At 40.0% G+C, this 27,192-nt stretch overlaps 2 protein-coding genes across 2 annotated transcripts in view; one reads left to right on the top strand and one right to left on the bottom strand.

Annotated features, from left to right (window-relative positions):
• The window catches only part of LOC110565066 (A-kinase anchor protein 17B), a 33,643-nt gene extending 23,280 nt beyond the window's left edge, over positions 1-10,363 (top strand). Inside the window, 5 exon segments of the mRNA XM_060375755.1 lie at positions 4,139-4,373; positions 6,118-7,576; positions 7,579-7,679; positions 7,681-7,700; positions 7,702-10,363. Of these exon segments, the coding sequence (XP_060231738.1) occupies positions 4,139-4,373; positions 6,118-7,576; positions 7,579-7,679; positions 7,681-7,700; positions 7,702-7,735 (1,849 nt within the window). The 3' untranslated portion in view covers positions 7,736-10,363.
• Positions 10,364-12,542: 2,179 nt separating this feature from the next.
• Pgrmc1 (progesterone receptor membrane component 1) lies at positions 12,543-21,277 on the bottom strand. Its single transcript, XM_021662651.2, has 3 exons — positions 20,256-21,277; positions 16,642-16,797; positions 12,543-13,817 (listed from the first exon to the last, which is right to left on the bottom strand). The coding sequence occupies exons 1-3, from the start codon at positions 20,581-20,583 to the stop codon at positions 13,714-13,716; spliced, it is 588 nt and encodes a 195-aa protein (XP_021518326.1). The 5' UTR covers positions 20,584-21,277; the 3' UTR covers positions 12,543-13,713.
• Positions 21,278-27,192: the final 5,915 nt, after the last annotated feature.

Genomic DNA, 27,192 nt, shown 5'->3' with positions numbered 1-27,192 from the left:
TTGAATTAAAAAAAACATGTGTGTCACCACACCCAGCTGGATAATTTGATTGAATAATTTGATTTTTGATGGTTAGTCTTCAAAGTTCTCTGTATATTTTATATATTCAGTCATTCAGATACATAACTGGAAATGCTTTTCTTCTGTAGGCTCTCTCTCCGTTGAGAAACATACACACACAATCTTAGAATAAAAAGGGAAAACACAAAGTTAAAATTTTAAAATGAGGAGGCTGTAGAGCACTGGCTTCTCTGTTCTGGGTTTAATTCCCAGGAGCCATGTGGCAGCTTATAACTGTAGTGAGAATTTTGGGATTTTGGTTTCTTTAAAAAAATGCAGAAATAGTATAAAATTTAATCCCTGGTTTGGAGATAGTTTCTGAATTGTGTGATGTTTGGAATTCTGGGAAATTTTCAGAGGGTATATAAATGCTAGGGCCCCAAGAGGTGGGTTGGTGGTTGGTGGTCATTCAGGGGGGTTGGTTGTGGTTCCTTAATAGTTGTACTCAAAGAAGGAACAAAGAAATTAGATTTAGGTATCCCTCATTTTCCCCCTCTATCCTTCTTTCTCTCCTATCTACTGATAGCGATTAACCTGGGGGTTGGAGATAAAGGATGGGGGAAAGAAACCACAAAGTAGCAAAGACTAGCCACACATAACTGTAACTGCACCAGTCAGACAGGTAGTTCAGACATACATGTGGACCAAACACCCATACACATTAAATAAGTGAGTAAATAATGATGACCTATTGGGGCACTTTCTTTCTAAGTCCTTTTGAATCAGAGTTGCTAGATGGATGAGAGTGGTCAGTTAAAATCTCCTGTCTTCATACCATTCAAAATGTTTATTTTCAGTCTTTCTTTTTTCTTTATTATTATTGTTATTTATTACAATTTATTAAGTTTGTATCCCATCTGTTTTCCTCCTATCTCCTCCTTTCCCATCTTCTCTCCCTCTTCCCTCTCGTGTTCCTCCCCTAGTCTATTGATAGACAATCTTTAGAAAAAAATCTAGAGGCCAGATATTATCTAGTTTCAAAATATACCATAAAGCCATAGAAACAAATATTGTATAGTGCTGTTATGCAAACAGATTAATCTACTCAGCTGTACAGAGAACCTAGAATTAAAGAAGACATTCCCTTTTTTCGTTTTTTAAAGAAGTATTTATTTATACATATAAGCACTCTATTTGCACATGTGCCTTCATGACAGAAGAGAGCTTCAGATCCCATTATAGATGGATGTCAGCTACCATGTGATTGCTGAGAATTGAACTCAAGGACCTCTAGAAGAGCAGATAGTACTCTTAATCACTGAGCCATCTCTCCAGCCCGACAGAGACATTTTCACTTGTTAATTTTCTTTTTTTTAATTTTTATTTTTTTAATATTAGTTAGTTTGTTAACTTTGTATCCCCGCTGTATCCCTCTCCCTCTTTCCCTCCCAATCCCACCCCCCACCCCCGCCTCCCTCATCTCCTCCCTGCCCCTTTCCAAGTCCACTGATAGAAGAGAATCTCCTCCCCTTTCATCTGATACTGGTTTATCAGGAATCTTCAGGACTGGCTGCAAAGTCCTCTGTGGCCTAGCAGGGCTGCTCCTCCCTCGGGGAGTGGGGAAAGGGGAGGTCAAAGAGCCAGCCATTGAGTTCATGTCAGGAACAGTCCCTGTTCCCCTTATTAGGGTACCCACTTGGATACTGAGCTACAAAGGGCTACATCTGAGCAAAGGTTCTAGGTTATATCCATATATGGTCCTTGGAGAAACAGTCTCATATAAGACCCCTGTGCCCAGATATATTTGGTCCTTGTGGATCACCTGTCCTCTCCAGGTCATATTAACTCCCTCCTTTTTTATGATTCCCTGCACTCTGCCAAAGATTTGGTTGTGAGTCTTAATATCTACTTTGAAAATGTTTAAGCCCAGAGCTGTCAAGGCTCAGTTGGTCATTGAATTTATATTCACTTTAGGGGCTTCCCTTTTTTTCATACCAGGAGCCATTTCTGTCTACTTCGCAGCGTGTGGCTAGGCAAAGGCTCACTGGTTGCAGAAACTCCTAATTGTTGCTTATTTTTTTTTGTTATTATTATTATTATTATTATTATCTATCTATCTATCTATCTACTCTACAACCTCCCCCTCCTCTTTTCCCAGTCCCACCCTCATGCCCCCCTCCTCAGTCTCAAAGACGGGGAGGCTCTTAAGGGGTACCAGCCCACCCTGGCACCTCAAGTAGCAGCAGGACTAAGTGTTTTCTCTCCCACTGAAGACAGACAAGGCAGCCCAGCTAAGGGAAAGAGATCTAAAGACAGGCAACAGAGTCAGAGATAGCCCGTACTCCCATTGTTAGGGGACCCACATGATGACCATGCTGCACATCTGCTACATATGTGTAGGGGGTCTAGGTCCAGCCCATGCATACTCTTTGGTTGGTGGTTCAGTCTCTGTGAAACCCCATGGGCCCAGGGTAGTTTATTCTGTAGGTCTTCTTGTGCTGTCCTTGACCCCGTTGGTTCTTCCTCACACTCTTCCAGAGAACTCCCTGAGACTGGCCTAGTGGTTGGCTGTGGGTCTCTGTATCTGTTTCCATCAGCTGCTGGATGAAGCCTTTCAGAAGATAGTTATGCTAGGCTCCTGTCTGCAAGCATAGTACAATATCATTAATAGTGTAAAGGGTTGGCTCTCTCTCATGGGGTGCGTTTCAAGTTGGGCCAGTCATTGGTTTGCCATTCCTTCAGTCTCTGCCCTGTCTTAATCCTTCTTATTTGTATACCCTGTGGGAGTAATATCCAAGCTAAGGAATGTCTTCTGAATGTATTGCCCAGTGGAGAAGCAATCAGAGTGTTGAGCTTCTTACTGAAGTTGTATGGGTCTGGGTGCTTTCAAGTCATGTAATGCATTAAATGACTTGTAAGAGGAAGGATGCTGTAGAAATTGAGAGAAGCCCACTAGACCTGAGCTTTCAGCGTTCTCAGCCCCCACTGACTGAAACCCATGGGAGAGAGAGGTGGCTACCCACTGCTCTGGGCCTTGAGTTCCCATGGCTATTTCTAGGTGATGGAGTCTATCCCTTGTCACAAAGGGTGGGGCCCGCCTCTCACTATGTTTTACCCAGTCTGAGCCTTGTGCATGTCCAGTCTCAAATGGTCATCCTTCACTCAACATATAAGTAAGGAGCATAGCAATATGGATTTTGTCTTTAATGTAGATCTAGCATGCAGGAGGAATCAGTGTCACATTAAATCTTCCACCTAGACGTAAAGCTTGTGTAGCCTTCTGTAGTTGGGACTATCATCCCCATTTTACTAAGGCATACTATGTTTGAGATTCCAGGTTCTCTTCCCCTGCCTGGGATCTGGTTTCATGACCTGTTTGTTTTTCTGAGTTTTTCAGCTCTCCCAGAATTAGTTTTGTGGTTCAGACCATAGCCCCTTTTTCTGCCTTCAGAATAGAATCCGCTGTTCATTTTCTTGCCTATTCATCTTTGATATCACATCAAAGTGCTAAAGCTATCTTTCCTTCTCTTCTTTCTGTCCTTCCTTCTATGTCCACAAGGTATCTTTTACACATTTGTTTTTACCCACTTTTTTTAAAAAAATTATTTTAGGGGGCATGTATTTTTTTTTTCTTTTGTACGTATGTCCTTACGCGAGTGGATACCTTTGTGTATGTGTGTTTGTGTATATATGTGTGTGTTTAGACCAGAAGATCTCAAGTGTCATTCCTCTGATGCTGTCTACCAGTTTGTGTTTTTTATTTATTAATATTTATTTATTTATTTGAGAGAGGATCTTTTACTTGCCTGTAACTTGCTAAATACTATGTAGTCAGTGAGTCCCAGGGACCCACCTGTCTCCTCCTTCCCAGCACTGGGATCAAAGGTATGCATATCACATCAACTCAGGTCCTTGTATGCACAAGGGAATCTGATTGAGCTATCTCCCCTGCCCCTGGTTATTGTTGTTATTATTATTTACCATGAATTGTCAATTCTAGGTCCCAAGCTTATCAGTCATAGGTTTATGGAAGCCTAAATTAAATGATTATTAGTCTTCCAGGGTCGGGGGATGGGTGTAAGACCAAATGGCTAATAATTATTGCTTGAGTAAATCATGAATCTTCATTGTTGTGCAGGAAAAGAAAAGATGAAATAAGGAAAGCCCAAGAAAAGAGAAGGAAGGCCAGGGAGAGGAGGCGAGCTCTGAAGGAAAGAGACAGACACCAGCAAAGAAAGGAGAAGGTGAAAGCCAAGGCTGAGGCTCAGCAGGAGCTGGACTGTTTGGAAGAGTGGGAGGAGCGGAAGTACTTGCTGGCTCAGAGGCGGGTTGAGGCCCTTCGTTTGCTCCGGGTCCTCCTGAAGAAGATTGAAGTAAGACTGTTTGCTAATTATTCTCTTCTGTTTGGGCAGGCACTATTCTTTCTGAAGCCCAGCCTTCAGCTTTAAGTACTGTCCCACCAACCAGTGGCAGACTCCTGGCATTCATAGGGGTTTCCATTCATTGGGCTTTCACATAAGGCCAACCATGGATTTCCAGAGCAGTCTCTAAAGCAGTCCTGTCTCAACTCTGCCCTCACTTTGTGCTTCTAAACTTCAGAACACTTTAGCTACTTCATCTTCTTTTCTGAGTTCCTTATGGTTATGACAGGAATCAAAGGGTGGGTGTGGCATGGGTGTTAGATCTCTAGCTTTCTATTAAGTGTATTTATCCGTCTATCTGTAGTAGGTTTGGGTGAAAAGGGAAAAGAACATTGAGCCTTGTCAAACTCATAATAGCCTTCTCTTGAACTATCTGGTAAGAAATTTATTAACTCACAGATTAATTATTTTTGTTAGAGATTTTCATTTCGCCAAGATATTTCTCTCCCTTTATAGGGTCCTAGAGATAGGCAGAATCATAGATACTTTGGAATAATAGAGATGTTTCTAAAATATCCATTTAAAAGTTCATATGCAGTGTTTTAAACTTTGTGGAATGATTGCTGCCACTATTCTATCAAGTGAATTTTATTTCTGTTTGCCATGTTGATCTCTTGCCCATTACTATAGATAACTAAACTTGGTAAAAACAGGATCAGGAAAAACAATCTCACAATTGTATTATTGATAGCAATCCCAGTTAGACTGGTTTTTAGTTTACCTTAATGGTGTCCAAGTGTGACTCTTTTTGTAGAATCTACCTCTTTAAATGGGTATGGAGCATAATTCTGGAACCCATTAATACTTAAACCGATTACAAGGCACTAGGGAGGTTCTGTGCCCTGATGTGTGGCAGACATCAGTGGGAATCACAGCATACTGTCCTGGGGATGGGTATGGAGGCATCTTCTCTCCCTTACTCTGCAGAACAGGTTGCATCCAACTTGACGAAAGGCAAATCTATTTTCCACTTTTCTTTTCTGACTTTGTAAGGTGTATCTCTGTTCCCTCTGTCTTCCATCTTAACAGGGCAGGCCAGGTGGCTCAAGTCTGAGACAGCCTCAACTGGCAATCCATAGAAAAAGATTGGAATATGAAATAGAGGGACAGTTTATTTATTAAACCAGTTGACCTCGTTGGAAACTTTTCACCCATTTATCTTTTCTGGTATTAGGGTTTCCCGTGAGGGCTCTAGAGCATTCTTTATTCCTCTTTCTTTATCTAGCACCTGTTGTAAGGCAATTTTTGAGCAAATAAAAAGAACAAGGTACTTTAAATTCTGTAGCATAAGAATGATCACAAATTTTATAAAAGCAGGTCATATTAGACAAAAACATTTAATTTAGTACTGTTTCCTCAGTACAGTATTGAGCTACATCAGCTATGTTTTTGGAAAATTTCAATGTCATTGTGTTTAGTTTTGAATTGTTGTTTACATTTATTTGCTTACACTTATTTGTTACATTTGTTTGTTTATTTATTTGTGTGTGAGTGGAGAGGGGCTGCATGCCATGGTGGTAGTGTGTGTGGTGGTCATAGGACAAACTTGCAGAGGTCAGCTCTCTCCTCTGTCACATATGAGTTAGAACTCAGGTTGTCAGGCTTAGCTGCAGACACTTTTATCTGCTGAGCCATCTTGCTGGCCCCATTTGTGTTTTCATAAAAGATCATGAAATCTTTCTTTTTTTCTTTAAAGGGATCCACACAGTGTAACACACAGGAGGTTAATATTATGAAACCTGAAGTTCATCACACCCTAGGGACTACAATGAGATCTCCAGAGGAAGAAGAATTAAACACTCAGCCTTTTCTAGATTGGGAAGAAATGTCAAGCCGTCAGGTTTCCAAGCCTGACAGGAAACAAAAACAAAAAGTAAAGAAAAGAACTCAGTTACAGAAATCTTTCCACGGTTCTAACACTAAACAAATAAGATACTCGACAAGAAAAGAGGAAATTGGAAAAGTGTTGACTAATGAGTATGATTACAGTTTGATCTCTGACCAGAATTCTTCACGGAGTACAATAATTCTGGATCATTCTCTTGATAAAGAAGATGAGGACAGTTTTAATGAATCATATTCTTTTAGACAAACTGTGATAAACCATGGCAGGAAACAGAAGATCTACGAAACAGATGAATTTATTCACTATTTATTAAATTACTATCAGACTCCAGAGTATGCCCGATTCTGTCTTGAAACAAGTCACTCAACAAGCATGTATCAGTGGCAGAGAAATGTCTACGCTAAGGGGGATGGCTTTCAGATCAATTTAAGAAAACATAGGTGCCACTCAGACAGTCTGAGTGAGGTGGAGAGCCTGGAAGGGAAAGAAGAGGATCAGGAGCAGGGTTGGTCAGAGGTGTATATGAAAGATCCTGAGAGTAAGTCAAAGAAGACAAGCAAAATCAGTGATGTCAAAAAATTTACTAAGAAATTCAAAGACCATTACAAGGATATAGCAAGTGAAACTGATAATCACCTGTACAAAACTGATGAAGAGAGCTATCCTGTGGAAAAGATTCACAGTCACGGAGTCAAAGATCCTCAACACACAGGAAGAAGTCCAGTTTTTTCATCAGTAAGGTCAGTAGATGTAGGTTTGCCATTGGCAGACTTCTTGGAGGAAATTAGTAGTGATTCTGAGTGCTTCAGTGAAAATCTTAGCATAAATGAAGAAGAGGAAGAAAGGTCTGTGGCTGTCTATTCTAGCTCCCCAGACAAAAGACCTCATGGTACTGACAAAACCATTACTTGCAAACAACGGAAAAGTAGGTCAGCAGAGTGGAAACATGACAGTGAGGAGAGATCCTCCAAGCACAAAGTTAGGGCGCCTGGTAAAAGGTCCAAGTACGAACTGAGCTATTCGTGGCATGAGGATGAATGTGATTCTGTTCAAGTTGACAAGAACATGAGAAAAACTAGAGAAAACCTACCCCCCAGATACATGTTTGATGAAGGCTACTACTACGAATCCATTTTCAACAATGAGGTTGAGAGCAGCACAAGAAAGAGGAGGAGAGTTATTAGTACGATTGACCAGAATGTGAAATATAGGCCCCTACATCTGTCGTTAATACCGCCAAAACATGCTAGAGCTTTCCATTTGGGATATTTCTCCAGAAAAAGGCAGAATCCCTGGATGTCAGAATATAACAGAATGTAAGAAGGTGTAAAAGATTTGAAAGTTCTGAAAATTACATGCTTGATTCTGATAATTATTATGACAGTCATGATTACAACCAGGAGCACATTGAGATATGGACGCTACTTAGGAGACATTCTCTGGCTTTCTGTATTTTAAACTGTTCTAATGGCCACTTTGATCAGAAACACCCTTATTTACAAGAAACAATTGATGAAAAGACAAACTTCAAACCAAATATAGCTGTTTTAACAACCACAGAGCAAAAACTAGAAGAGGGTCAAGTGTAAAAGTTGTTCCTCTTGCCAAAGTTTAAAGTATGAATTAAAGTATGACTGCAGGTATGTCAGCAATTTTGGAAGTAAAAAACCCTGTATATTCTGAAGCTTGGTGAAATAATGTAATTGCAAAACTTCATTATTCAAGGACAGACTTTATTTTAAGCTTTAATTTGGTGCCAGTGAAGGAGAAGATTCGCATTAAGAAGGCTGACTTAGCTTTCTATTGCTCTTATGCTGTCATAACATTCATCATCTATCTTCAAAGAGGACAAATAGGCATCTTTTGATGTGTTTATAGATTTGGTCAGAAACACTATGTATGGTAACAATCTTTGCTAAAATATACTTCATAATTCTAAATAAAGAAGAAATCCAGAGGTTAGAACACATGATAGATTTCATGGCTTTAGATTTCATGAAGACCCATCAGAAGGAAATGAGTATGTTCATAGTACTCAATGAGTCATTCATTTACACACAGTTCTAGAAGAAGAATCTAAAAGGGGCTGATTACCCTTTGATGGTTAAGTAGATGGGACTGTTAGAATTTTTCTTGGTTTGTTTTTTTTTTTTTTTTTATGAAGCCCATATCTTTCCATCAAAACACCAGGATTGAATTTATAAAACCCAGAGGGATTTGCAAAAAGAAATATAAAAAAAAAAATCCTGGTGAATTGATAATGGCACTTGGGAAGAAAAGTTGTGACAGTATTCTACTTCAGGCTTTGTAATCCTTTCACTCAGGGTTGGGTGACATCAGTTTGTAAAAAGTCACTGACTATCCCCCAAACTGACTTTTATAAAACAGTAACAAGTGCCTCCTCAATCCTTATCAATGCCATGGAGTTAGGAAGAGTTGAAAGAAAAGCCCACAATTTTGCAGCTGAGGAAAAATTTTATGTGCGCAGAATTTGTAAACGATGTTAAATACGTGATTTATCTTTTTGCCAACTCGTTTTGGACTTCTTAAATATGTTTTTAAATTGAGATGTTTGTAGATTCCTGAAGACGTACTCCTTAGTGCAGTGCATGTTCTTGTAGCAAGCTTGGCCGACTCTTCTGCCTTACACTGGATTCAGGACCTCAGGGCAGTTAGTTGACCTTCATTTTCCCAATAGACCATCTGCAACAGGAAGAGTTATTTAGAATCCACGGAACCCACGAAGGGCAGCATTTTCATGGCACTTTTCATTTGACGTTCTGCAGGAAAGCATGTGCTAGTGGAGGCAGGTAAGATGCCAGGTTGTGGGGCTTCTTCCTATCATGACCGGTGTGTCCATAAACTGCCCCATGAGCAGCAACCTGGCATCCACAGTGCTTACAGTTCATCTGAAGCAAAAGCCACAGGCTATTTAATTGATCTGCATATTCATATCCAAAGAGAGATATGTCCAATCACTTAAAAGTTCATAAAGGAATGTAACGATCCACGTGCATTACTAAGAAACAAGTGAATAGTATGCTGCTTCTCATGTTCAATTCCACTTTCAAGCTAGTGGTTGGTTTCGCTTTTAAAAGTAGGTTTGACTTGTTGAATTCAACGGACTGCTCATGTGGCCAGAGTGCCTTTTTTTGTTTTGTTTTTGAGGACTCGCAGTGACTATTCATGTTCAAAGTACTGTTGCCCAAAGTAGCCTTTAAAAGTACTAACAGCTCATATTTTGTCAGAGAGTTTTCTGGAAACATATTATTCTCCTCCAAGAAAAAATCTGCCTCTTTTTCCTCCTTCACATTTTATTCCATTCAAACAAACAAACAAAAAAACATTATGAATTTGTAATAGAAAGCAGCTGATTGTTTTGAAACAAACAAACAAAAAAAAACACACTCAATTTCTTTCCTTATTTGATAATTTTCTTGTGAGACTTTAGGCATTTTTGCTCAGTAAAAATAAATAAGATTACAGATTTCAGCAGCATGTGCAAAGTTTTTTCGTGTTTTTGTTTTTTTTTTTTTTTTTTCTGTAATAGACGTGGTGCTAAGTCATTTTGATGCAGCACTTTTGTCTTAAATTTTTGTTTGCTGAATGCTCTCCTGGGGCCTACAAGTAAAACTACTGCTTTCGGTGAACCCTGGAGTCTTGTGCCTGTCTGTGGTAATGCATTGTAGATTTGTGTCAACCCCTTTTTGGTGTAGGCCTTCCATGAGAAAGGTAATATCTTCCTCTGTGCTTGTCACTCAGTGACTTAGTAAAGAATGTAATGGAACAAAATGTTATGACCACTTTTGTTCTTAATATTGTTGTGAAGAGTATTTTCTCATATCTTTTTGTCTTATCAAAGGCCTGAACTTGTTTTGTTTAAATAGGGGTTTCGTATGCTTTCCTTGTATGTGCTGCTAATCCTGTAAAGGAAAAGTCTGTTAATGTGCTTTGATCATTTGTTTGAATTTCTCAGGTAGAAAGCCATGTAATCTAGGCATTTTGAAAACGCAACCAAATCAATGTGTTTTTGTTGCAAAACTGTCTAATGTGTTAATTTTAAAATAAATGCTGATTGATTCCATTTTGGGGAGAAGTTTCTGTCTGTAGTAGGATATGTTGCACAAATGTAGCTCTTTGCTTATTTGCATTGTTAGAACAGTGATATACATTTAATTTTCATATATTTAAAAATAAAATTGTCAATAGTGACAATAGTGCCTATTGACTGATCATTGCATTGGGTATATCAATACATACCTATAACATTTCCAACTCATTTCAATATTTTAATTCTACTTCTTTCTCCTTTATGATAGGAACTGACTGTCAGAGTTAAAGGAACCAAAAGCCAGTTTATTTTTCATTTTGGATAAACTAAAATTGCCCTTAGACTCAATTATCCTTCTTTAGGTACTCTAAAAATTATTTTTGAGAATTTTATACAAGTATACAATGAAATATGGTCTTATCTGTCCCCTACTTCTTTCTTCTATTTCCCCTTGTATTTTTTTTTCCTTTTATTGTTTTTGTTTTTGTTGTTGTTGTTGTTTGTTTGTTTTGAGACTGGGTTTCTCTGTGTAGTACTGGCTGTCCTGGAGCTCTTTGTAGACCAGGCTGGCCTCAAACTCAGAGATCCATCTGCCTCTGCCTTCTGAGTGCTGGGATTAAAGGTGTGCACCAACACTGCCCAGCTAATTTATTTTTTATTTTATGCATATTGGTGTTTTGCCTACATGTGTGAGCAAGTCGGATCCCCTGGAACAAGAATTACAGGCAGTTGTGAGCTGCTATGTGGGTGCTGGGAATTTAGCCTGAGTCCTCTGAAAGAGGAGCCAGTGTTCTTAACCTCTGAGCCATCTCTCTAGCCCCTCTCCTGGTATTCCTAACATGCCCCCTTCCAACTTAATCTCTTTCTCTTTTTTTTTTTTTTTTTAATAATCCACTAAGTCTAGTGCTGTCCGTCTGTACATATGTGTGGAGGTCATCCATTGGAGTATGGGAAATCTATTGGTAAACTACACCTTCAAAGAATAATTTCCCCTCCCAAAGCAACTATCTCTGCCAATAGCTCATCAGTATAGGGTGGAACCTGGAGATCCTTTACACCATTTGTACTGGGATTTTGGCTGGCTTGATCTTGGGCAGGTAACTACAGCTGCTGTGAATGCCTATGATAGCTATGCATGCCCAGAAGACAGCATGTCACAGCATTCTTCCTTATCCTCCGGCTTCTGTTTTCTGCCTCCTCTTAAGTGATGACCCTTGAGCCTTAGTGGTGGTGGTGGGTGGGATTATAAATATCATGTTTAGGGCTAAACACTCAGTACATCTTTGTGAGACAGGGTCTCACTTGTGGCCTGGGCTGGCTTTGAACTCCTGATCCTCTTGCTTAAGACTCCCAACTGCTGGAATTACAGATATATTCCGCCCCCCCCCCCCCATTGTTTGTCATAGTATGCTTAATCAGTGCTGTTAAATGGTAGCAAAATGACTCTATGGAATTTCATTTCATCTCATTCTCTCAGTTGCATGTGAAACTTAAAGTTTGTAGATGTCCAAAAATATATGAGTGTGGAATGGGGAGTCTAGTCCAAGGAGCTTAGGACCATAATTGGTCTTTGATCATTCAAGAGTTAACTATATTTGCTCAGCTCACTATTTCTCCACTTGTTTCCTTTCTTCCTCCTCACTATGTACCTCAGGCAGGCCTTTAACTTACTGTCTTCCTGTCTCAGTTTCCCAGTGCTGGGATTACATGGTGGTTCCTCTTAGCACACATAGAAGTCCAACACCCAAGTTAAACTCAATTTTAAGCTAAAGTCAAATGACTAAATCGGATTTAACTATTACATTTTAAAATTTAATCTTTTGAGAATTTTAATACTATGTATTATGATCATATCTAAACATTACCTCTCCTGGACTCTCCCCAACATGTCCCCTCACTACATCTAATTAGGGCTGCCTGTATGTCCATATGAGTACAAGGTACTGCAACATGAGTAACCCACTAGTGGCCATGCCTTCAAAGAAAAATTGACTATCCCTACCTTAGTTGCCATTAACTACCAGTAGCTCTTCAATGGGGAGAGAGTATGAGCTCCTCTTCAATTGGTGCTTGAATTTTGGCTGGTTTGATCTTGAGGTAACCACCCCGGTGCTGTGAGTTTATTAGTGCAACAACCATGTCATGTCCAAAAGACAGCCATTGCACCGCACTACCCATACCCCAGGTCTTAGGTTTAAAATTTTAAAACAAGCTAGCCGGACTATACTGGGTAAAACCTTTTTTATTAACTGACCCAAGCACTTTGTATTTTTTTTTCTGATTTCAGATAAAACCGTTAAACACAACTCACAAGAAAATACAATGACTAACTAAAATTACAAGAGTTTGAAACCTCACTAGTTCATATAATAATTTTACAAATTTATACAACTGTAGCTACTTATCTACAGTTAAGCTAGGTTTAGTATTAACCAAAAGAGAATTCTCCAAGACCTAGACACTTGACTACTTTCCAAGTGACTACAGGTTTGTAACAACAGAAGGATTTGACTGTTACCTTAGGAATGTATTTTCCTTTCAAAATCACTCAGCTAGTGCCATGTAGTGTTTTCTCATTCTTCAGAGATGACGGTGAAAGTTTTTGGAAAAGCACACACTTGTTCCTGCCCTGTATGTCCCTCTCAAAATCTGCATTTGGTCAATAACCACATAGCCATTGCTCTGCTACAAGCAACAGAATTTTATTTTTTAAATTTTTACTTTTTGCAAAGCCCTACTTTGTATTTTCAGATGCCGTTTTAGTTCCAATTGCTAATTACTGTGTGTGAGTTACCATATGTGGGAGTATGTCCACATGGGGACAAGGATGATAAATCAGCCCACCAACACAGGCAATATGTTTGCCCCAACTGAGCCCATCATTGAATTTTCATTTTGTTACTGGACATCTCTCTTGAATACCATAGATTTTTGGAACACTGCAGATTTGCTTTAGAGGTAGATAAAACAATAATCATGCAGTTAAGTCAATTGAGTAAAATGGGCTTGTTTTCAGAGAACAACATGATTAGAAGTTGATCCTTTTTCATTCTCAGTACATTTACCATTTTGAGCAGTTTGTGGAAATACCCAAGTTTTCTCTTTCTCTCAGAAAAATCAAATTGCAATTCAGTTTGTTCTAACTACAGATAGAAGAAAAACAGCTTTAACATTTGCATTACAGCACTGCAGTTGACTTTCTGGATTTGTGACACACACATCATGCATTCTAAGACAAGTTGATTTTACCAGTGTCACTAGTAATGTTAATTTAAAAAATTTACAGCAAGTTCAAAACTTTTCTAAATAGTGAAATCACCATGTTTTAAAGACAGACTAGAATGTTACAAATGATTTTGCAAAATACAAAAATAGATATGCTTCCACTGAATGCTTCAATCATTTTTCCGAGCATTCTCATCTTTTGCTTCTTCGTCATCTGAGTACACAGTAGGTTCCTCCCCTTCCTTCAGCAGTTTGCCCACATGATGATACTTGACTGGGGGTAAAGAAAGAACCACAAATAGTCATTCTCATGCTTTACACACATAAAAAAATCACTATTTCATTTTAAAACATTTATGAGAGGTCCACACAATATACTCAGCAATGTGTTAGGTTTCTTGAAGGGTCTAAAAGGATTCTATCATATTCTTTGTGAAAACAGGAACTGACTTTTGTTCAAGAGACAGAAATAAATATAAAGCAGCAAGCAATGTCAATTGGTATCAAAATGAACTGAGCACTCTGTTGAGAGTATTTATAGTAAGACCTGACTGTGAATTTGGGGGTTGTAGAGTACTTCATGGAAGAAATGTTTTGGGAAATGTATGGACAGACTTTGGGTAAGAAACATTTCCAGAAAAAGGAAAACACATTCAAAGGTACAGAGGCAAGACTAGGCATATCTGGGAAACAGTAAGAACATGTAGGTCAGGAGTAGAATTGGCATTTTGAAATAGTAGGAGATAAGTCTGACTAATGTGTGTGGGAATATTATGAAAGACCTGATTAGCCGGCCTGAGAAATCTGAACTTCACCTATAGGTGGCAAAGGTACTGAAAGTTTATAACAGAGAGAGAATGACACAGCAAAATAGTACTCTGGCATCATTCTCATAAAGACATGTAGGGCAGATTTCAGTAAAAGCAGTTAAGCCGGGTAACCAGGAGACTGGTATGGAGAGCCAGGTGTGAAGAAAACATGGAGGAGTAGGGTAAGATCATTAGGAGTTAAAGGAAAGGATATGAGATAACTTCAAAGAAAACTGGAAACATTGTTAATGAAGCAGCAACTGGACAGCCTGTGAGCCAAAATGAAGACTGCAAAAAGGGAGCCTGGAGAGCCACATGACAAGAGACCTACAGCATGAACCAGAGTTGAGAAATTAGTACCAGACAGGAATCAAGTCTAGTACAGCTGTGGACAGGTTACTTTAGGAGGGAAAAGCGACAGAAAGCTGAAGCAGTGCTTAGGTGCAAGTTGGAGAGTGTGTTAAGATAGTGATGGAGTAGAATAATGGTTAAGTAGATAAGCCAGCAGGAGAGAGACTTCCCAGCTTGGGGGACAAGCTATGGGTAATTAAAGGGTCATTCTCATGCTTTACACACACACACACACAAAAAAAAAAAAATCACTATTTCATTTTAAAACATTTATGAGAGGTCCACACAATATACTCAGCAATGTGTTAGGTTTCTTGAAGGGTCTAAAAGGATTCTATCATATTCTTTGTGAAAACTGGAACTGAGTTTTGTTCAAAAGACAGAAATATAAAGCAGCAAGCAATGTCAAATGGTATCAAAATGAACTGAGCACTCTGTTGAGAGTATTTATAGTAAGACCTGACTGTGAATTTGGGGGTAGGAAGTAGGAAGGGATTGAAGATGTTGGAATAAAGAGGTTTAGGTGTGAAATCAGAATTTGCAAGCTCCATTATAACCAAGTGAATACAGGATTAATGCATATTTCCTCTGAAATGGGGAGGAATGAGAGGAATAACCAATCTGTTTAAACAGGTAACTAAAGATGCTTTTATGTGAAATAATATTTGGGAACAACAAAAACTTCCCTATTTGAACACTGCATAAAAGTGTGTGTTGGAGGTGGCTTGGGACAGTGGAAGATAAATAAAAGCCAAGTGGCACCTGTGAAACCTGCTTTAAGGGGAATGACTTTGAGTGTAGCTGAGGTGTTGGGGAGTCCTAAGTGAAAGGGGTGGTGGGTAAAAGAAAACAATCACTTGTTTCCCTCTGATGCCAGAAAGCCCTAGAACACAGAGCTTTGGGGGTTATAAATTATAACTCATTAGTTTCATATAGAAGACTATGATCACAAAGGCATCTTGGGATGCAAATGTTAGTGATTATGTTCATCAGCTGGTCTGTCTTCAAAGTCCAAAGATTTGTGTCCTGACCCGAGAGTTATATTTGGTCTGTTCAGGATCCAAACTCAAAAGTTAGTGTCACATCTGGCTAATCATTAACCAAGAACTCTCTCAGGTTATTCTTTAAAAGATAGATATAGTCAAAAAAGCATGTACTACTTGACTGTGGAAATCAGAAAATAAAGTTTCCCCTATACCCCAAAACATCTTCCTCAAACTAAGTGGCCAAGGTCTTCACACACAGTTCATAAAATCTGGAAAAAAATTATTATGGTTCAAATCTGTGCCAGGGAAGTAATCACAAAATGATCACTTAACCCTTGGGACTTTTTGGCCAAAGCCAGTTCCTGCATTCTCATGATCTGAATTTCACCCCTTATTTCTACCTCAACTCTAAAGAATTTACCCTTCTCTGATACATAAGCCTGAAACAAGTGTTTCTTTTTTTCTTTAAAAAACAATACAGACACCATTATTGCTGATCAGATTATAAGCAGCATTTATAGATGAGGCCTAATTTATGGTTCAGCTAAATTAGATTCAGTGAGAAGCTGTTTGGCAGAACACAAGTCTCCCATTCTTCAATGGAGCTGTGGGCTGCTTTGAAACATTAAGTGTGAGAAGAGAGGGCTTATGAAAATCCCTCTGTTCCTTCCCCTATCGCCCAAATGCCAGTATGGAATCTATAGACCTTTCTGCAAAAACTTACACATCAAAATCAGAAGCTGTAGAGGACAAGCTAAAAATTGGTGTGCCATTATTGCAAGTGACTCAGCACTGCTATCATTATTCTATGCCACAAATGCGGTCCATGCAAGATTCAGGAGCCTATCAAAATGCATGAAAGTTTCAGGTGCTTAGTAATAATTATTGTTTGATGGTAAATCTGCATTACTTGTAGAAATTTGATCCGGGCAAAATATAAAGAAATGCTTACAAGTGAACTGAGAGTCCCAGTCACTCAGAGTCTCCTGCTGGGCAGGGGTGAGGTCAGAAAGGTCATCATACTCATCCTTCAGCGCTTCTTTGTCCAAACAAAATGTAGCAAGGCCCCTGGATGCATCCCTTCCGGCAAAGACCCCGTATGGCCCCTCTTTAAAAACAAAATGAAACCAAAGATAGAGTTTTTACTACATAGTAACTTCTCTGTGGCTCACATACTGTTTTTTCTTTTTCTTTTCTTTTCTTTGAGACAGGGTTTCTCCGTGCAGCTCTGGCTGTCCCAAAACTCACTCTGTAGACCAGGCTGGCCTCAAACTCACAGTGATCCACTTGCCTCTGCCTCCTGAGTGGTGGGAGTAAGCGAGTGTACCACCACTGCCTGGCTTCATATTCCATTCTTAAACTACATGTATACTGACACTTTGATTATTGTACTGAAAGACATACTGTCACTTCAATAAGTACAATGACATAAAAGTCATTTGCAATCTCCTATGACCTGTACATATCTAATATAAGCATAAATGGTTCTTTTTGGGGTGGCCTTGATAGGGAATGACTGATTATATACAGTCCATGGGTTAGAAATCAGCTCAAAGACTTGTATCTATAAGTTGGCTCTATTCTAGGTGCTTGAGCCAAGCCAGTCAAATTATGGTTTCTTAACCACTAAGGTGTAAATGAAAACATTTCTTTATCAACATATTCTTATATGTTTTAAGTGATCTTTGGTTGCAAGACTTGAACCCTAAGGCATCTGCAGGAGAAATCATTTTACAAATATCAGTGTTTCAAAACCTACCCACATGTTATATAACCTTCACTATCAATAAAGAACTAACAGTAAAGGAGGTCAGTTTTGGTACTGTTTTTAACTATAAGAATAAAGATAAGCATAAACAGTTGTGAAAACACTAAAATTTTCACCAAAAGGGCTGCAATCAGTGCCTTCAAATAATCCTGTAAAACCTGGAAAATGCTATTATGTATCACATCTTACCAAGCTTTTGTCTTAGAGCTCTGGATCATTCTGTATTCACTTAAAGTGGTTGTTTAGTTATTTAAATATTGCACAAGCAAATGAAAAGAATTCAGTGTACTTTAAATAATGCCTTGTTTTCCCAAAAGTAGGCTGGATAGCAACTCTGACATTAAAATCATTATACCAACTAGGAGATTGAATCATATTTCATTACAGTGTGGCCATCTGAAACCTCAATCCACCTAACTGTTTTTCTTTCTTACTTTTCTGATATTTTTTTTGTAGGACTAGGTAAGCACTCTACTGCTGAGATATACTTAATTCTTAGGATCAACTTTTAAATGCAATTAAGAGTCTAAAATAAAGGCTTTTTAAAAAGTTATCATTACATGCTGCCACTAGCAAAGGTTAAAAAAGAAAAAAACTTCATATGCTTTTCACAAATATATACTGCTAATGGAATAGTAGCATCTAGTGCTTAAAAACAGGCAAATTATTTTGTTTAGACACTACCATTTTAGAAATTATGGTCCCTGGACTGGTAATGAATACTTAAACAAGATCTAAAACAACTATTAATGATCCTTAGAGAATATATTTTTGTTCACTACAAAGCCTATTAACTAGATGCTTAGTAAGCAGAGGTTTGTGTGTTTTGCTTACTGTTACTTGCTAGCACCTACAACAGTTCTGCGTATATAGTACCAGACACTCAAATGAATAATTTCTAGGTGTACTCTGTATAACAGAAAATATTTGCACTGTGGTATCATCACTGTTTCTGAGCCCACTCAGTAATGGAGAACAGCTGCTTGGGGACCTCACACTGGGCTGTGTTTGCTTTTTTTTCCAGAGGGAAAACTAAGGCCCTGAGACAACAATGCATTGTACCAGGTCAAACAGCTGGTCAGTGACAACAGGCTAGAATGTAGAATGCAGGTTGACTCGTATTTGTAGTTACTCCTGTACACACAATGATATTCCTCAGGATGCACCTGCAAACTCTAACCTACCTGGTATAGAATGGAGACAGCTTGACTCCAGTTGTGCTCTCTGAAAGCATGGAGGATCCATGTGATGACTTTGCAAACCACAACCATATGACAATGCCTTGTGCATTTGTTCTGACTACCTTATGGTTTAGCTTAATAATTATGGGTATTTACATGGTTGTTTATGGATAATGTGATACTATAGTGGCAAATAATATGTAGATTTCATATTATTTTGCCATTACATGCCTACAGAAAATAGATTTTTCTAAAATGTCTGAAAGCAAAAATGAAAGGTGAGAGTTTGCTCAAACCCTCTGCACATGTGATTTTGATTGGCTGGACTCTGGAGACTTAATGGAGTGGGTTATGTCTGGTTTGGATTAGTGCTGGCTATTCTTCCCTCTCAGACCAATGAGCATGTGAACACACCCCGAGTTTCTAGTGCTTAGGGGAATCCATATTGGAGGCAGTGAAACCTCTTCTTCCTCTCCAAATGTTCTAGAAAGCTCTGTTGATTCCCAACTTCGACTACAGGAGTGTATATTAAAATGTAGATTTTTTTCGGCCCTTCCTCTATGGATGATCAGGCCAGGAATCTGTATTTTTCACAAGCATCAGGTGATTCTGATAGGCAATCCGCTTTGGAAAAACCTCATCTCTAGGGATCCTTTCCAACAGTTCAGCAGTCATCTGTCCATTTCTTGTTTTCTCTCTGGTTGGCTTTTCCTGACACCCCCCACCCATCGGGATTCACAGCCTCACCCTATTGTTTCCCAGGACCTTCCCTCCTCCCCCCCCCACCTTGGTTTCATTTAATTTTATTTTTTTAAGTTTTTTATTCACCTCCCAATTCCCCCACCCCACTAAATATGGTGTTTCTGATCATCTCACCACGTTACCATGGTCCACCACACTATGCCTTTCATGTCCCCCCAACTAGCCTCCTTCCCTCCATCAAGCTTGTTCTGCTTCCAGCTTCTCAGTTCACCCCATACAGCGAGCACATACACATACCAAATACATACCTGATACATGCCACATTCCAAACGCCCCCCCCCCACAAACGGTGCACACCAAACACGCACCCACCGCGCATGCACACACTGTACACAACACACACACAATCTCCCCCCCCAACCAGGAACAGTGTTTCAACCTGACACTAATCCCCTTCTCCACTTTCTCTCTCCACACCCCTTACATTCCACCATGGCTCCTCCGGCGTCATCGGCCTCCACGTCTTCTCAGGAGTCTGGACCTCTCTGGAGACACCTTCATTTCTTTTCCTCAAATCCGAAACCTCCCCCCCCCCCTTTTCATGACCCCCGCCCCAAATCCCGATACCTTCGAAAACTTCCTCAACATCCTGGGCCTTCGAGCCTCGCTGTCCCTCCCATCCGCGGCTTCCAAGCTTCAGTCTAATTCGGGTGCCCCATTCCCCCCCCCCGCCCATACGCAACTCCCCCTACCGCCCCCAGCGCCTGTTGCCCCTGGCCCATTCTGGCAGCTGCCCGCCTTTCCTCTGACCCTCCCTCCCTCTGGGGCGCCCAACCTCCCTTGGCCTCTCTCTGGCCCTCTTCATGCCAGGGTCCCTTCTTTTGTCTCCAGGGTTCCCTGGCCCTGACTCCGTACCCGGCCCGTAGAATTTGCGGCCTTTGGTCACGTCGAACACCTTGCCATTAATGGCCATAAGAATGCGCGGGTCCTGGACGCCGTCAAAACGTCTCAGCTCAGCAGGGGTGAAGTCGCGCCGCTTGAGACGAGGCAGCGGGGGTGGCTCGTCGTCGTCGTTGTCGCCACCAGCCCCGAGCTGGTCCCCGCGTACGATCTTGTAGAGCAGAAAGATGCAGAGGCCGAGAAGCAGCAGGTTGAGGGGGGACGTGAAGATCTCATGCAGCAGCCCGCCGCTCTCCAGGTCGCTCGGGTCCGCGCCAGTCGCCACCACATCCTCGGCAGCCATGATCTCTGGAGCAAAGGTTGGGCCGGGCTAGGCAAGAGCTCCCCAACACTCCGATTTCTCCTCCCTCTCTGCAAATGCGAACAGTGGAGCGCTTGGCGGCTGGCGGAGGAAGGAAAGCATCGCGAGGGGGCGGGGCCTGCACGCCACGCCCTTCATGGCCACCTAAGCACTCTGCCCTGCTCGGGCTGGCTTGGCCTAGGCTCAGGGTCCCTACGTAGCTTCGGGGTCTGAGTGTCGCTCGTCCAGTGGCTCTGGCGTTCCAGGCCCTAGAGCCCAGTCCACCTCTCACTTCTACCTGCTGGGCCCCTGCCCCAGTTTCATGGCACAGTGCAGCTCACCGCCCCACGGCACAGTCTCTCGGGTGTACAGTGGGTAACTTCCAACCGACCCTGTAGGAGAGCCTTACTTCTAGGGTCGTTGCTTGCGGCAAATGACGTCGGTTAAAATGGGGTCGTATTTATTTTGCTTCTTGTTTTTTTCTCCCATTTAAAAGCCCCTCATATTCAGCTGGCCGTACCCTCAGGATCAGGAAGCTGTCTTAAGATACCGAAAACTCATGCCTTCAACTCTTTTTTTACCTTACAGTCCCAGACTACTCGTTTTCAACTTGAGAACATCCATTTTGGGATGGCTTTCCTCCAATTCTTGCCCCCAAACGGCAGGACTGATAACCAAAGGACAGCCAGTCAGGTCACAGGCCTGTCTACTCTTCAAAATCTGGGGCTCAAATCACCAGAATTTGCATTTGTTCTTTTTTTTTCTTTTGAAATCATCGATTATGCTTAGTCACAAGGCATCAGCAAATGGCATTCTCTTGTTTAGCTTTCTTTCTTTTTTTTTTTTTTCTATAAAAATACCAGAATACCGTTCAAAGTTTCTTTGCTTGGCAGTATTTTTTTCTATTTGAAGTCTGTGGAAGCTACCCTTGGCAATCATGGTAACCCTGAGCATAGTCCCTGACAAATTCTGGAGTTTGGAAGGATCCCAGGTATTATATTCTTAGCTACCTAGGCCTTTGATGTGCTAACAGGCTACATGGGAGCAGGCCTCTGTGGAACAAGGGTTGCTCCTACTCTTCAGAGCTCTAATCTGGCTGTTCTTTTTATTGTTGTTGGGAGAGGGTAACGGAAGAAAGAGGAGAAGAATAATTAAAACCAAACCATGCATACATGTGCAGACCAGAGCAGTACTTTTCCATAGATCCTCTTCACTTGTTTACCAACACCACTAACATCTAAGAGATTTGGGCAGAGAATTGGCTAAATTCTGAAAAAAATTGGCAAATACTGCTTTAATCCCTGCCCCCCCCCATCTTCTTAAAGTGTAATGAGCCAAACAATCTTTATATCCAGCCCACATATTTTTCCCCACAGCTAAATATAGGATTAGCTGAACCGGCCCCTCCAGAGCTTTTGTCAAAACTCAACTTAATCATCACGAAACAAACTCAAACTGAGAGCACTCGGCTACAGTTAGAATCCAATTATGTCTTTTAAAAAGTACTGTGAGCAGCAAAGACATTTCTAAAAATATAAAAAACAAACTTGTGAAAATATTTTCATTTGAAACCAGTATGACAAAGTATTTTATCTTTAAGTGTTCATTTTAATTGATAAGTACATCTTTAAGAGACTAAAGAAATGGCTGAGTGGGTAGAACCTGTTGCATGCAAGTGTGAGGACCAGATTTCCAATCCCCAGCACCCAGGAGGTTTTGGTTTGGCATCTGGCCTTTAATGCCAGAGCTGGAGAGTGAGGGACAGGTTAGTTAGACTATCCTTTGCTCTGATATCTAAGGAGGCAGTAATCAAGGAAGACACTACTCTTCTGGCATCCACACATACATGTGGGATAAAAAAGAAATAAAAAATCATTAGTCAAATCCTCTAGTCGAAATAAGAAAATTTAGGAAATATCAGTGGTGAAGAAGCATATAAAATGTTCAGTTTTGCTAATAATTAAAAATACTTGGAAATGACGTTGTCTCCTACCACCTTTCTATAGGGTGTAAAGAGCTGCTAAGAAAGTGGGGATACTCCCATACGTCAATGAGAGAGTAGACATTGGCGGTTTTGTTATCCATGTTTTCTATTTATGAAACCCATTGCTAGAAATAGAATTTTTTGTCCCAGTAATCCCACTTCTAGGAGGTTATCTGCTTAGAATGAGGACAAATATTTCATTAAGGAGATGTTCATGAATATTCACATTCATTTTTAGTATGGAAACTCTGGAAACAACCCAAATGTCCAAGTTCAAATAAAGTGGCTTATTAATTCACTTTGTATTGTGGTAAAATCATAGCTGGACCATTCAAAACTATAACAACATAGAAAAATATTTCCATTTCAGTGTTCTGTTTTGGTTTTTTTTTTGGCTTTGAACTCACAAAGATCTACCTGCCTCTGCCTCCTGAGTACTGGGATTAAAGTTACGGGCCACCATACCTAGCCTTTGTTTCAGTCTTAGGAGAGAAAATAGCATGCAACACTATATACAGTGTGAATTTGATGGTATACCTGAAAAAGCATAAAGGAAATGCTGAAAGGAAGCATGATGATGTTATTCTTAATTCTTCACAAGCTGCACATGTCATCTTTTCTTCCTTCCTTCCTTTCTTCCATCTTTTCTTTCCTACCTTCCTTTCCTCTTATTTTTGTTTGGTTGAGTTTTGTTTTGTTATACAGGGTTTCTCTGTGTGGCCCTGGCGATCCTGGAACTCAATCTGTGGATCAGGCTGGCCTCAACTCAGAGAGATCTGCCTGCCTCTGCCTCCTGAATGCTGGGATTGCTGGCATGCACTGCCACTGTCTGGTTGCACAAGTAATTTTAAGCGTTAGGGAAAATATTTTATTTAAAAAAATAAATAAATAAGAAAGAATGCTTATACATGTTCACTATAACAATACCTAAGTATATACAGTGAAAACAATAACAAAAATGAAACTCAGGCACACACAAATTTTATCATACTAGAAGTAATTTCAAATAACACAATATTGGTCTATTCTTTTCTAATACAAATACTATTTTTTAGAAGAAAAAAGAGGAAGTCATTAGGTCCCCCAGACAACTCCTGCTCAAACTTTTTGAGGTTATATTTATTCAAGGTTAAAAATCATGGAACAGTGTTGGTGGCACATACCTTTAATCCCAGCAGTCTTTAGGTTAGAAACAGGAGGATCTCAGTTCAAGACAAGCTATATAACAAGACTGTTAAAGTTCAAACTATGGGGAAACAAAGAAGAAAATTAAATCCTCTCTCCCCACTCTTCATTCTCCTTCCTCCAAGGTAACTATTATTAAAGGTATAAAAAATTGTTTGCACGGAGGGCCAGAGATTTGCCATTCAGCTCAATGTCCTGCTGGAAGGGGAATGGATCTAATAAAGGAAGCTTTTCAATGTAAAAACATTTAATTATTTTATGTGTATAAATACTCTGACCACATTTACGGATCTACACCATGTGCATGCCTGGTACCCACAGACACCAGTAGATGGCGTTGGATGACACCCTGAAATTATGTGAGTCACTATGTGGGTGTTGGGAACTGAACTAAGGTCCTCCGGAAGAACAACTGCTTTTAACCTCAGAGCCATCTTTCCAGACCCAGCAAAAAAGTTTTGCTTCATGTGGAGGGTAGAAAATCTGCACTCGAAAAACCTCAAGTGGTACAGTTTAAAAATACATGCTTTGATTTATTGTTAATGGTCTACTGATGAAATGAGCTACTGTGATACTAAGAATGTTCAAAAGTGTCCTAGCTTTCTGGCTTTTGTTAGAATCCATGCTGAATGGGCAGGTATTATCCAGGATGGCAGTTCTTAAGTTACCTATAAATAACCAAGGATGCTTGTTACTTAAAACCCCTCCACATAACATCAGACTTTCATTGTGCATGCCCGTGGCTGGGAAGCAATCCCTAGATCCTAGGTACTTGTCCTAAGATACAGACTAAGTCTTTGGTGATTTCAAACTGCCTCCTTTAAATAATCTTCAGTGGTTCTAAAAGGCTTTTCAAGAAAGCTAGGACTTTTGGATGATCAGCTAGAAAATGTATAGGAAACAATTCAACCACAACACTAATCAAATCCAATGGAGCAGTGTACCAATTTTCCTTGTTCAAATTATTATTGGTACAGTCTTCTTTCTCTCCTTGGAAGTTTTAAAAGCAGAAATACTTTGAGTTTGCAGGCATAAACATGACAACAAGTATTCTGACACATGCTGGCAAGAAGGAAATTGCTCTAATACAAGATTTTGTTTTTGTTGTTGTTATTTACTAACCTATTTCAAATCCCTAGACCATGTCTGATACACAGCAGACACTCAAATATTTATTGAACTCACTTATATTGTAACTGGGCATAGGCTTTCTATGAAGACACTCACTTCTAGGAATTTTCTTAGGGACATTTTCAGAAATATGGAAGCAGATTAATGTAGGGAAATTAGAAAACATGATACATGATAGGAAAAACATGGAAATCACCTAAACATTCCCAATTGTTTATTTGTCTCATACTAAACCCAAACAAAGCCCTGACAGTATCCTGTAAGGCTAAGGAGAATCTTCTCTATCCCATCCACTCTTACCTTTAGAACTTTAGGCCCTCACTTAGCACTGCCTCCCCTGCTGCTTGTGCCCCTGCTGCAGTGCCTTCCTCAATAACCATTAAGCAATTAGGCATATTTTCAAGTCAGAGATCCTACTTATGATGCCTATTGCCCAGAATGTTCTTCTCAGATTCCATCACAGGTCACACCCTCCTCTTTCACCCTGGAAATATTCCGTTCCACTCCTTCTCTCTTTTCTCTAGTCACTCACTCACTCACTCACTCACTCACTCACTCATTCATTTTGGAACTGAGTCTTATTATGTAGCCAAGGCTAGCCTGGAACTTATTATGTAATCCAGACTGATCGTGCATTCTTTAGCCTTCTGCCCTGGCCTCTGCAGTGCTGGAAATAGACGTGTCCTCCATCACCTCTGGCTTCTGTCTTACTTTTTCGTCATCACATTTACTGTTTCCTAATAAGTATAGTTTCTCACTTTTGTTAATTTCATTGAATTTAGTATAAGTTATACAAGAACAGATATTGTGTCTATTTTCTTTATTGCTGTGTCTATTGGATTTAGAACAGTACCTGGGGACTGAAAAGCTCGCTCAGTGGTTCAAAGAATGGCTTGCTCTTCCAGACAACCCAGGTTGGATTCCCAGAACACACATGGTGACTCATAACCATGGTATCTAATGCCCTTGTCTGGCCTCCTCTGGTACCAGGGACACAAGTAGTGCATAGATATACATGCAGGCAATACACCCATACTCATAAAATAAAATTAGTAAAATTTAGAAACTAGAACAGGACCTGAAAGAGAGTAGGTACTCAGTAAATATTTGTGGAATTGAACATATCTGACTGTGGACCCGCATTATGCTAAATATACATGTTAAGAGAAAAAGTCTGAAGGAGATACACCTAAATGTTAATAATTGTTATCTTTGAGTATGAGATTATGGTAATTTTTTTCTTTCTTCTTTTATGAGTGAGGATAAATTTTTTATTGTTATTACTATTATTATTGGTTCTTTGAGACAGGGTTTCTCTGTGTAGCCTTGGCTGTCCTGGTCTCACTCTGTAGACCAGGCTGGCCTTGAAAATCAGAGATCTACCTGACTCTACCTCCCAAGTGCTGGGAATAAAAGCATGCACCACTCTGCTATGAATTATTTTTATTATTGTAAAAAAAAAAAAAAAGAAATGTTTACAATGTAAAAAACAGAAAAAAATGGCACAGCTGCCAATTAGGTATTGAGCTTCTAGACAGGAGCAGTAATTGCTGCTTCCATGATGGAGGCCCAAAAAGTTCTGCCCAATTCTTTCCACTTGGTTAACCTCTGTTGAGTTCCAGCTCCTTGTGAGACTCTGTGTTCTGGCAGGGAATGGAAAGCCCTTCCCTCTTAAAGGAAGACCTCATGGCACAGGCGTGTTATGGAAATAGTAAAGGGGAGATGGACATACCATTGGGGAAAGTGTGACCTAGGGAGATTTTATACAGAAAAGTACATTTGGGTAGACTTCATTTTTTATCAGGTCGATAAAGGTGGAGATTCTAGGAAACTGGTGCTTCAATCTTTATCAAGGACCAGCACAATCTGCAGAAGAGGAGACTTATTATTGAAATCTATTCCCTCCAAGGATGGGATTCTATGGGTGTTATTTAAAGCCTATTGCTGGTTAGGGGTGTTTTATTTTATTTTTTTTTAACAACCATTTGAGTAGAGAGAACCTCAACTGAGAAAATACTTCCATCAAAATTGGCTTATAGGCAAATTTATGATTCAGTTCCTTGATTGATGATTGATGTGGGAGGGTGCAGCCTAAAGTAGGTAATGCTGCCCCCTGGCTAGGAGGTCCTGCATTGTGTAAGAAAGCAGGCTGAGCAAGCCATGGAGAGCAGGCAAGAAAGCAGTGTTCCTCCACGATTTTTGCTTCAGGTCCTGTTGCCAGGCCTTTGCCTGGAGCTCTTGTCTTGACTTCCCTTTTGGAAGTTGTAAAGTGAAATAATCCCTTCCCTTAACTTGATTATGGTCAATGATTT

Source organism: Meriones unguiculatus, chromosome X (assembly GCF_030254825.1).
Source record: "Meriones unguiculatus strain TT.TT164.6M chromosome X, Bangor_MerUng_6.1, whole genome shotgun sequence".
Taxonomy (NCBI): domain Eukaryota; kingdom Metazoa; phylum Chordata; class Mammalia; order Rodentia; family Muridae; genus Meriones; species Meriones unguiculatus.
This window is presented reverse-complemented; position numbering and strand designations above follow the sequence as displayed.